Source organism: Rhynchophorus ferrugineus, unplaced genomic scaffold, assembly GCF_030347505.1.
Source record: "Rhynchophorus ferrugineus isolate W39M unplaced genomic scaffold, kcgeb_rfMv2 rfM2, whole genome shotgun sequence".
NCBI classification, from domain to species: domain Eukaryota; kingdom Metazoa; phylum Arthropoda; class Insecta; order Coleoptera; family Curculionidae; genus Rhynchophorus; species Rhynchophorus ferrugineus.
The window spans coordinates 29,421,269-29,433,702 of NW_027472581.1; the positions used below are offsets into that span (position 1 = coordinate 29,421,269).

The 12,434-nt window shown below is 28.6% G+C and overlaps 1 protein-coding gene across 3 annotated transcripts; it reads left to right on the forward strand.

The window, feature by feature from the left end:
- The first annotated feature begins 1,911 nt into the window (after nucleotides 1-1,911).
- Nucleotides 1,912-12,423, forward strand: LOC143191769 (clotting factor G beta subunit). Of its 3 annotated transcripts, none has more exons than XM_076397142.1 (8): nucleotides 1,912-2,042; nucleotides 4,544-4,762; nucleotides 4,818-5,231; nucleotides 5,284-5,390; nucleotides 7,931-8,040; nucleotides 9,487-9,719; nucleotides 11,954-12,138; nucleotides 12,193-12,423. In XM_076397142.1, exons 1-8 carry the CDS (start codon nucleotides 1,979-1,981, stop codon nucleotides 12,352-12,354), a joined length of 1,494 nt encoding a protein of 497 aa, XP_076253257.1. In that variant the 5' UTR covers nucleotides 1,912-1,978; the 3' UTR covers nucleotides 12,355-12,423. The 3 variants fall into 3 exon arrangements, with proteins under 3 accessions (XP_076253257.1, XP_076253258.1, XP_076253259.1); XM_076397143.1 differs by having other exon boundaries at nucleotides 4,830-5,231; XM_076397144.1 differs by having other exon boundaries at nucleotides 4,845-5,231.
- Nucleotides 12,424-12,434: the final 11 nt, after the last annotated feature.

Consider the following 12,434-nt stretch of genomic DNA (forward strand, 5'->3'; position numbering starts at 1 on the left):
TAATATTCATTTTTTTCAACATCAATATGACAAAACCGTTGCGATAAATGGAGTACGTTATGCTAAATATTTTTTTATGGTTGTTGACACAGAACTGTAATTTGTTGCAGTTGTTTTAATTACAACTAGTTTTAATTACAACTAGTTTTAATTCAAGGATTTAACAACAATTTTGTACTATAGGACATCAAGTTCTAATATGTTATGTTCTAATTATGAAAAATCCACACATTTAGCGAAAAGCAATAATTGTTCCAACATTGAAAAATAACAGTAGTAAACATTGTAAAACTAACGAGGAATAAGTTTTCTGCTGATTGTTGGAAAGGAATTCATGAAAATAATATAAACGAGAATTCAAACATCTCTCTGTGAAACAAGCCGAGAAGCCAGTTACAGAAGTTCTTTTTAGATGTAGAAAGCAGGCGATTGTCATTTATGATGATACTGTCCTTCTCTTTGGGTAACTTTTCAAGCTAAACATATTCTTTAAAAATCTTTTTCGGGTCTTATAATGGTTCCATTACCCATGTATGAATTATAGAGAGAAATACTTAATACTAACGTTGGGAACTATCGACTCGAAACAGTCGATAGTCGTAAAACAGATGAAACAGACGATATTCAAAAAACTAGCAAAAAAATAGTAATTAATATTTTCAGTCAAATGCACGGTTCGACTGTTTTGTTAAATTCATGATGTCAAACGAAGACTTACGAACTTTTTCCATTATAAATTGTAAGAGAGGAAAGGATGGAGATAATTGGAGTAGTTAATTTTACATGTGCTTATATTTTCCAACGGTAGTATCATAGAAAATATATATAGGGTAGTATAAGCGAGACGGATATGTACATATTCCTTCACGTACTTTAACTTTTAAAAAGAAAAAAAATTACTGAATACTATTAACCTGCAATTAATAATGATCGCAAAATAACCACTAGAGCTTTTTTTAAATAAAGTAATCGAAATATTACCTATTATTGCCATAAAGGCAGTCAAAAGTATTTTACTATTTCATATTCAAACAATAAATAATATAACAAAATATATATAAGAAAGGAAAACAATATAAAATATAACCAATATAATAATTAATTTTAATAAAACGCCAACGTTCCTTTTTATATAAATGCGTATATTTATTTATATATAGGGGATATTTGAAATAATAATATCGATTTTTTTAGCTTAGGTGCTTGTAACCTTGTTCTTTCAGTGTTTTTCAAAATCTTCAATGGTCTTGATTTTCAATGTTTCTTATTTAATTTTTCACTCACACAAAGCACTTGGAGTAACATTTCTTTGAAAATTTACTTTCATATGCTAAATTTTGTTCACAAAAACCTTATGTTTAAAGTATGAGAGCCTACAATAGAATTGAATTCAATTTTAAAAGTTTATTAAATAATATAATAGAGACTTAGATGGATCCAATTACCCCAAGGAATAACCATCCCACTCACGGCAGTAACCAGGCTGAGTAAGACCGGCTCTCTTATAGGATGGTCTCTAAGTTTGTCACTGGCCATTGGGTAGGCTTAATGCCGAGGATCGTGGTTCGAAGCGTTTATTTTTTGTGTTAAATATCTAAGATTAATTATTTTTTACTATTCAGTGAGTTCCTTATTTATTTTTTGAAGTAAAAAAAATGAAAATTTTTTTATTTAAGTATAATTTTAAGCTATGAAATATGTGTTTCCATTATAATATAAAACAGTTTTTAAAAATCACCCTGTATATTTGAGGGAATTTTTATATCCGACTTTATAATAAAATTTAAAATTATAGTCTTCGCGCTACAATGATCATAGGCGAGATAATCATTCAATAACAAACAAATTTATAATACTGCATTGTTAATTGAAACTTTTTATATGGCGCACATAAAAAATAATTCGTTTTTAAAATAATTATGAACTCATATTTCAGTTGCACTGTGATGTAAGTAGTGATTTCAAATAAATTGTGGCGATGGTAACATTTTATTTAGGTTTTTCCATCCTAATATTGGGACAATTAAACGCACATACATCAAGTGAGTCTATTTTGTCATATATTCTTTAATATTAATAAATACTATCCAAGCTCAGTCGAGCCTACAGGAATGGAAGCATAATAACGGCCGTATTAAAGCATAATTGCTTTAAGGCTTCTTTTTGATAAATATATGAAAATATGTCATTGCGCTGTATTATCTTGGACCTTAAATGTACCTATCAAACATTTAGGACTTCCAGGAATGTTTTGAATATTAATTTCAGTATACCATAAAATATTTTTAACAAAAAAATCGAATATTCAAAACATTCAACAACTTCAAAAAATAAATAAGGATCTCGCTAAAAGGTAAAAAAATAAACAAAGTTACATTTTTAAGACGAAAAAAAGGTTTAAAAATAAAATATGTACTTAACAGTCGTTTTAATAATTAAATCAAATAAACAAAAAACTCATTTCATGTATCTATTACAGGCATTTTATATTCTACTATATACGCAAAATTTAGCTTAATACCTATCGAGAACGTAAATGTATGTTTCTCCATTATACTATACTTTACTGTTCTTTACTCCACTGTACTACACTGTACTGTACTGTACTATAGCGTGCTGTTTTTAAAATGACAGTTTTTAGAAATCACCCTGAATATTTAAGGGATTTATAATATCCTATTTTAGAATAAAATTTAAAATTATGCTCTTCCCGCTACAGTGCTACAATATGCTATAGTACACAGTGCAGTATGGTATAGTACAGTACAGTATAATAACGCATAGTGAAATATTTTGTATAGTATAGTACTGTACTACAGTACAATATAGTATAATATATATAGTATAATATATATAGTATAATATATATAGTATAATATATATAGTATAATATATATAGTATAATATATATAGTATAATATATATAGTATAATATATATAGTATAATATATATAGTATAATATATAACAGTACAGTACAGTACAGTAGAGTACAGCAAGATTGCCAAAATAAAATTCAAGATTTTAAATTTATGTTTGTATACCATAGAGTATTGTACTTTACAGTATTATTGTTTATTCTACTATACTATTATATATTATTCTATACTATAATGAACTGAACTGAACTAAACTGAATATTATACTATACTATACTGTACTGTACTATATTATATTGTAGTGTACTACAATAGAGCACTGTAGCGCAAAGAATATAATTTAAATTTTATTTTAAATTAGGATATTTTAATTCTTTTAAATATATATTCATGGGAATATAAAGAATTTATTTCATATGCTGCTATAGATATGATTATAATTCGCTAATTGAAAATGTATTTGACACCTTTCAAAATTTGGCAAAATAAAATTCAAGATTTTAAATTTATGTTTGTATACTATACTATACTGTACTGTATTATACTTTACAGTATTATACTATATCCTACTGCACTCTGGTATACTGTTATATATTGTACTATATTGTACTGTGCTATATTACATTATATTATACAATATTATACTATATTTCACTATACTTTACTCTATTGTACTGTACTATACCTTAGTGCAGTAAACTATAGCACTGTGTACTATAGCATATTATAGCAGTGTAGCGGGAAGACCATAATTTTAAATTTTATTCTAAAATGGAATATTGTAATTCCCTTAAATATTCAGGTTGATTTTTAAATACTGTCTTATATTACAATATCTAAAATAACAAAATAACAAAACAAATATTCAGGTTGATTTTTAAAAACTGTCTTATATTACAATATCTAAAATAACAAAATAACAAAACAAAGTATCTTAAATTTATGTTTCTATATTATACTTTACTATACTCTACTGTATTATATTATAATATACTTTACTATACTATACTCTACTATACTACATAATTTTAAAATTTTTCTCAAATAGGATATTATAATTTTCTTAAACATACAGGGTAATTTTTAAAAATTATTACTATACTATACTATACTATACTATACTGTACTATACTATACTATACTATACTATACTATATTATACTATACTATATTATACTATACTATACTATATTATAGTATACTTTAACGTACTTGAAAACTGCTTTATATTAGAATGCGAACCCATCTTTCATACAGAAAAATTATAAAAGGTAAAAATGAAGTAAACATTTTAACAAAAAATATTAACTGATATCAAAAAATAAATAAAGAACAAAATATCTTAAATTTATGTTTCTATATTATACTGTACTCTACTCTACTATACTATACTATACTATACTATAATATGCTATATATCAACAAAATTGAATCTCGAATAGTGTCTTTGATTTTCATGAAAATTAACTAGTTTGTTGCAACAACGAATTTGGATAATATAATAAGGCTCTCCACATTGCACATTATCACCAGTTATATGAAACACCAAATGCCTTTTTCTATCAATTATTGAATAGATAATAAGAAAGACGTTTGTTCATGATATTCTTATAAGCATAATTGAGGTCGATTTAAATTATAATAGATTTTATATTTTTGAATTAGATTACCAGTACTGTCCATCAGAGAATGGTCCTGGAAGATGTGTCGCAAATTATTTATGTCCCTCAGCTAAAAATAATTTCAATACAACCTGTCAGACAGGAACAGTATGCTGTAAAGTATCAGCTAAAATCGTGACCCCGGCAAATACAAACACGAACGCATTTCCCCCTAGTGGTACGCAATCTGGAGCCGGCACCACTGCATCACAGTGGGTTACAGGTATCAAGGCCATTCCTTATTATTCTAACATAACATTAAAACAATGGCATTTCAGTATCTCCCGTAGTTGTAAATCCTACAGGTACCACACCAACGGGGGCCGGTGGATCGGTACCACCTTCAGGTGCTTCACCGCCATCTGGATCATCACCGCCATCTGGCTCCGTGCCTTCTTCTGGATCGTCATCACCGTCTGGATCTGCGCCTCCTTCCGGGTTGTCCCCACCATCCGGATCGTCCCCTCCATCAGGTGGCTCTCCACCGAGTGTGGGGGCCCCACCTGGTGGTAGTTCGCCTAGTGGAAACGGGCCTCCGAGCGGTGGTACAGGCAATCCCCCACCTCTAGTAGGAAATATCATGGTACCACCAGATTTACCAGCTAGAAATATGCCGCCGTTTACTACGCCATCAGATACCATCGTAATTTCTGCTGAAGTGCTAGATAACTCGCTAGATTTTCTGGAACAAAGTGAGTAGACCATCAATACGCACATACAATTTTATCATGGTTTGGACCATAGAATGTAATAACTACGAGCAAATATCATCTGAACGTCAGAGATCATTAAAACCGATCGTTATGATCATCGGTGGAGTGGATACATCAGAAAAAGAGTTCCCTCATATGGTAAGTTTTATTCAAGTGTAAAATTTTATATTAAATAAGTATTCTGGGAATTTTTATCTCCCTTTATCTGCTCCAAATATGGTCATGGTCATGGTCATCGGCATTATGGGACTGATTATACCTGAAGACATCCGGTCTTACCCAGTTTGATTACTGGCATGAGTAGGATCTTTTTCCTTGTCCAATTCCGCACTTTGGTTTAATTGACAATAACAATTATAAACAATCACAAACATAAATTTACAACCACAAGGATTCGAACCCGCGACTATCCCAACAGTAGGAGGATAGAACGGTCCTTTGGCCACCACGCCAACCAAGCCAACTAAACCTTGGTTTATTTTCGATCATATCTTTTATAGTTATTAATTTAATTATAATTCATTTAGAGATGTCCCTGGTCCTAATTTTTTGATATCTTTCGTTTGTTAAAGTACATCCCTACCTTAGCACAAACAGTTAGAGTCTCAAGACTAAGAATTTTACCTAACTTCATTCCACTAATATTTTGAGTCTCACAAGGAAACATAACTTAACCATTTAAAAATATGTAAGGAGAAACAATGACCTGTCTAAAAATTAGATAAAAAAGTTGAACTTCGAGTTCAACAATTGTGGTTCTAATTTTATCAAAACATCAGCGTACGTACAAAGTACGAACGTAAACATACTACTAAATAATGTCCTCTGATATACAATTAGAAAATATATTTCTGTTTATTTGAGAGTTTCATGTACTCATTCATGTACCGTTTTATGTCTAAAAAATATTAAAAAGTGATTGAAATGTCCCATATTTTTTTATATTTCATTTCTTAACCTAAAAATCATATAATATAGATAAAACATTCATAATAAATTAGATAACTTTAATTGGATATAACACCTTACTAATATTAAAAAGAAAAGATCATTTAAAACTCTTCGATAGCTCGTAAATAAAACTGCTATTAGAAAGTTCTAGGTTACTCACAATTAAAATTCAATTGAAATTCAGTCTTCGAGGCTGTCCAGCAACGAAGCGACCAAGACGGAATAGAGCAATAGTTATCGTCCCCAGAATCTTATAAAACATTCATACTTTAGTACTTGTAGATATAGATTTGTTGCTTGTTATATATATATGTATATATATATAGATGTATATATATGTATATATATATATATATATATATATATATATGTATATATATATACATGTACATATATGTATATATATATATATATATATATATATATATATATATATATATATATATATATGTATATATATATATATATGTATATATATATATATATATATATATATATATATATATATATATATATATATGTAGATATATATATATATATATGTAGATATATATATATATATATATATATATATATATATATATATATATATATATATATATATATATATATATATATATATATATATATATATATATAGTCTCCTTTTTACAAACGAGGGTTTATTTGGACTGGACCTCAAAATAGAGTCTCGAACTTTCAATTTCATCTTGTCAATTATTGAAAAACAAATCGATATTAAGATAAATCAATTAACTAATCGATGATTTTCGTAGCAGGAAATTATTCAATTAAATATAGATGATGTTTCAAAAATATTTTAAAAAGTTAAAACTAAGTTGCAAAATCCTTAGTTGCTCTCTAAAAATTATTGAATATTATTTCAGGATTTTCTCTCCAAAATATCTTTTTCCTCGAAAATGAGGACTTTTAAGAAAGCTATCCGATAATTTTTATTCTTCTAAGCCAATATATCGATATTTTTCTGCGCTTTCGATATCCCTATGCACTTTTACCAGACCTTAATAGGGTGAGTGGTATAACTCCCACCCTGATAAAATATATACACTTACAGAACTTTCGAGGTTTTCTCGTACAATGACAGTGACTTTGTATGAGTACAATGAAGTACAATTTTTCGCATAATTTTTTCGTACGTATTCGAAACGTTCGTATTAAGGTTAAAGTCGAACTCGAGATAAACTTGCTGAACTATTTAGTGTCGAGTGTACAACAACATTATTTTACTTGCTCCATTCATACCAATTTAAACAGCGCCTTCAATTTTACAGAGAAATATTAACACTCGCTCACCATAACTAATATTGTCATAATTAGCGAATTTTCAAAAAACTGCCTAAAAATATTTTATTTGCTTGCTGATCAAAATAGACTCTTTCGTATAGTTGTTCCTTTACTACCTTTTTGTAATTTGAAACAACATCAAACCGAGTAGGTGCACCATTTAACATCTTAATCACTTTACTACCAAGACCAGGGAACTAGCAAAGATGGCTAATCCAGCAAAGTCCTTAAAATTACAAGAAAAACACTCAAATTATATGTAATAATAATATATGAGTTCTACAATAAATATAAGAATAAATATAGTACAGAAAATATAGTCGTACAATAAATATGTTTCGTACAATTCCCTTGACTATTCAAAAGACTATTCAAAATATTACTGATAAAATTTATTAATTAAATAAAATTATTTTTATTAGGCTGCCTTGGGTTTCGGTGAACCAAATGCCAAACAGTGGCTTTGTGGAGGAAGCTTGATATCGGAGAATTATGTTGTAACAGCGGCTCATTGCTTATCAGTTTCAAACATGTAAGTTGCCCCAGCAGTAATTATAATTCAGGTGTTTTAAATGCGTAGAATATCGATATGTTTTGAATTAAACCAACCATTGAGATCATTTTCTAGGTATTATTTCCAATAAGACTCACTAGATCAATTCATCTAGTGGAACATATTTCATTTGTTTTATCACAACAAAATTACTCTCAATCTCTACGTCTTTTTATTTAAGCTATTGTACTGTCATATAGGGGTAAGCTGTATGATTTGTTTCTGCCTCTTGTTATCACAGCTTGCAATGCATTCAATATAGATTTACTCCTTTATATTAATATAAGTACCTACGAATGTTAATGCAAAAATTATTACGAATAGGAAAACTTAACAATTTAATCAGTTTTCTGAAATACGTATAAATATTTCTATCGGAAATTTAAGTAATGTTTTATTAAAATTTTGTGAATAGGTATATGTTTAAAGGATATTAAAAATAGACGATTAGGAATAATGCACACCATTAACAAACATGCAACAATTTGTACGTAGTATCAAATATCTGGAAGAAGTTACAACTTGGCTATTTTAATGTATATTCGCCGATTCCTCTGTTAATTATGGAACGATTTTCAAAATGGATTTAAAGGCAATTGCTATTAAATATGAAAAATAATATTGAATACAATGTTGTAGTTGACAATGTATTGGAAAAAAATGTATTTTAAACTTATGATATAGTCTAGAATGGGAATCAAGTTACATAATGATTAGACATCATATCATACAGTAGCTGCAATAGTTTTGGCTGATAATTAAATAACTGCTTTGGAACATCTTTTTTTACTCATCATATTTGTAATTTATCAATTTTAAAAACTACTATGAAAATGGTTCCCTTTTGAGCAAAATCATAATATTTTTAGTTATTTTATATCATAAGGACTATTAGAGTAAATAAAATGAGAAAAATATTATTGTGATCAACAATGAATAAATATTTACTTTATTACTACTGCCTCTATTGATTTAACTTTTTGTGAGAACTTCATCGCTCTTTCATGGACTATTCACTTAAATGTACATTTCATAATTTATATATTACTATTGCTAATTATAATTAATATAGGTTGTTGTATTCGAAATATATTATTTTTCAGTGGGAAAAGTGGTTAAAAAAATAAAGAATGAAAAATATATTTAAAAATTTTTTATGGGCCGGCTTTATTATTTTATTATTATTTATATGTATTATTAAGATTGTTTAATAGAGTTAGATGCTGAATACTAATTCTTTTATTATAATTAAACAGTTGAAGCAATGTTTCTATATATTCCGTGTGATTTAGTCCATTCTACATCAAATTGTGTCATTTATAATAATTACCCTCTTATTGATATATATCTAGGATTTTTTTAGCCATGCTAAATAATGTTATACATTGCAAATTTTATGTTAATATGTTATCTTGTATGTTTTAGTGGGGATGTCCGTTATGTTAAATTAGGTACAACTGACTTAGATCAGGTTACACCCAACATACAGGAATTTAATGTTATAAGACGGATACCTTACCCAGACTATGTTAAATCTGGCCAGTATAATGATATAGCTCTACTACAACTGGACCGTTCAGCAGAATTGTCTGCCTATGTCATGCCGATCTGTCTGTTTTCCTCATCTAACTACGAAGATAGAAATTTAATAGCTACAGGTATATTCACAACATTTTTAAATACTAATATGTTATATAAAATTTTATTACCCTAATATTACTATAACACTCTTTGCTTTTATTCCAAATAATAGATTTTAAAATAATAATAATTTTCCTATAGATGACATATCTACACATATGACTGATGTTGGTCAGTACCATAAAATAATCTACAATTTAAAATGTTAGTTTATTAACCGATTTGTCGTCATTTATGGGACTCCGCAAAATATCGCAAAAGTTATTATCAAGTCCCGTTAAATTATTTTAAATAGACGTCACTGTCAGTAGCAAAGCAAAAAATGTATCAATACACCAAGTTAAAATGGAAGATTACTAGAAATTAATATCGATTCATTTTAATACAATATTAAGAGAGAAATGGTTGTAAAAAAATTGATATTACAAAATCACAGTCTTACACATAAAACCGGAAAAGTATTATTATCAGTTATCAAGATTAACGGCGCATAGCCTGGCTGACTAGCAAGTCAATTTTTTCAGCGTGGAATTCATAGGTTGCTTGAAACAAAAAAATAGTTCTTAACGATACACGACTAGTTTTCTATAACAAAGCTTAATGTCTCTAAGCTTGAGTTTAAACTCTACCCAGTTTCTTATAAGACGGTTATAAATTGTGTTTTCAGTCACTGATATAATGTTAGCAAGCGGCTCCTGAGTTTGGCTTGAATTTATTATGTTTATATGTATTAGTTAATTAAGGTACGTTAAAATCTCGGATTTATTACACTTGACCATCTTCAAAAACTGCTGCGAATCATGAACTCGTCGTTGTTTTTGGTAAAATGTAAGCTCGCGGGGCGCCCACTTTGCACAGACCTTTCTCATACACAAATATTCGTGAATAATATGATGTACACGTTCAGTTGATGCATTTAGAGTGTCATTCCATTCAGTTTGAATTTACAGTCATTCAAAATCTTTTTTGGATTTTTTTCATGTTTTCGTCGGTAACAACCTCTTTTGGGTGTCCACTGCGTTCATCGTTTTCGATGCGAAATTCCTTATTATCCATTTTTATTCACAATAACAAAAGTTACTTCACTCATATTGCTATAATTCACAAATGATCGGAGAGCTGTCAAATTTATTAGGGCTAACTAAAAACATATGGATTTAATTCTAGTAGCGCCATCTATGTTTTAGGCCGGAAACTTTTCAATTGACCTGTTATAACAGACGGAGTTTCTTCCACTATTGATTTTGAAAAAGTAAAAGACGAGATAATTGTTTGATTCTCTGTGCTGTATATATCAGTTAATTTTAAATTATTTTAAATTGGCAAGTTGCAGTGTGAAAAAAGTAATAGAATAACATAATGATCCCAAGTATGTTTAGTCATATTTTAATATTTCGAAAGTAACTGTAATATAATGTAATAATAGTAACTGGTTTATATCTATTTCATTCCATTCATTCCATATTCATTCGAACTTTTCTTATTTTATATATCTGACTTAATTGTAAAGGAATAGAATATTGTATAAATAAACATGTGTATCTTATTTTCTCAATCAATATTTATCAACTGTTTAACAATCGCACACTTTGTAAATACTTATAATTTTATTTATCGTTAATTAGGTTAATATAATTTTTAAGATTAATATTCATTGAAACTTAAATAAAAGAAGTTTTAACGCATAAAAGGCTATAACAAATATCGAGATTTTTGATTTAGAAAATCAAAAATGACATCAGAAGAAGACCTAATAGTTGTCAAGATAACATAAACGCAGTCAAAATTGTTTTATATATAAATCTATGTAAGCATAAATTCGTCACAATATTATTAAGGTCGCGGCTAAGGCGGCAAAACCAGAACGTTAAAATTCAGTCGAATAAAACTAAGTCGTCAGGCCGAAAATGGCAATTAACAACCGATAGTAAAAAGTAGTCAGTTACTAAATTGTCGATAGTCGTTTTAATTGATTCAGTCTTTTCAACTTTTCAACTTTTTTTGATTTCGTTTCTCAAGGTTCATTTTGATTATTATATATTGCACCAATTTTCCTCAACATAAGCCTTTTAAAGTAAAACATCAGAATATCGCAGAAAACTTCAGCATATATTATAAATATTTCTAAAATAGCTCATTTTTCTTATAATAACTTCCTTATTTCTTATATTAACTAATAAATTGATATTCATCCAAAACTTGAATCGTATTGTATAGTATAATCGTATATTTTCCTGAATTGTATTTATAGGCTGGGGAAAAACTGAAACCGGAGCACCTACTTTACATCTGCAAAAGGTGGCTTTAGAACTATTCGATCAAACCGAATGCCAGAAGGCTTACAGTATCATATCCAAAGACCAGTTACCACTTGGTATACAGGAACAAGGACAAATATGTGCCGGTAGTCGAACTGAAAGAAAGGATACTTGTCAGGTATCGTGCCATCTCATAATGACTCAACAATAATAAACTAATAACATATTTCAGGGAGACTCGGGAGGCCCACTTCAATTACGCAAAGACAATCGCTGGTATTTGGTTGGAATTACCTCCTTTGGCATACAATGCGGCAACGTTAATGTACCTGGAGTATATACCAGAGTATCGCATTATATCCCATGGATCCAACAAATAGTATGGAACAAGTGATTAAGTCTACATGAAATAGAATATAACGTTATAACAAACTTAATATATGAATATATACGAATTATATTGCTCAGGGTAAT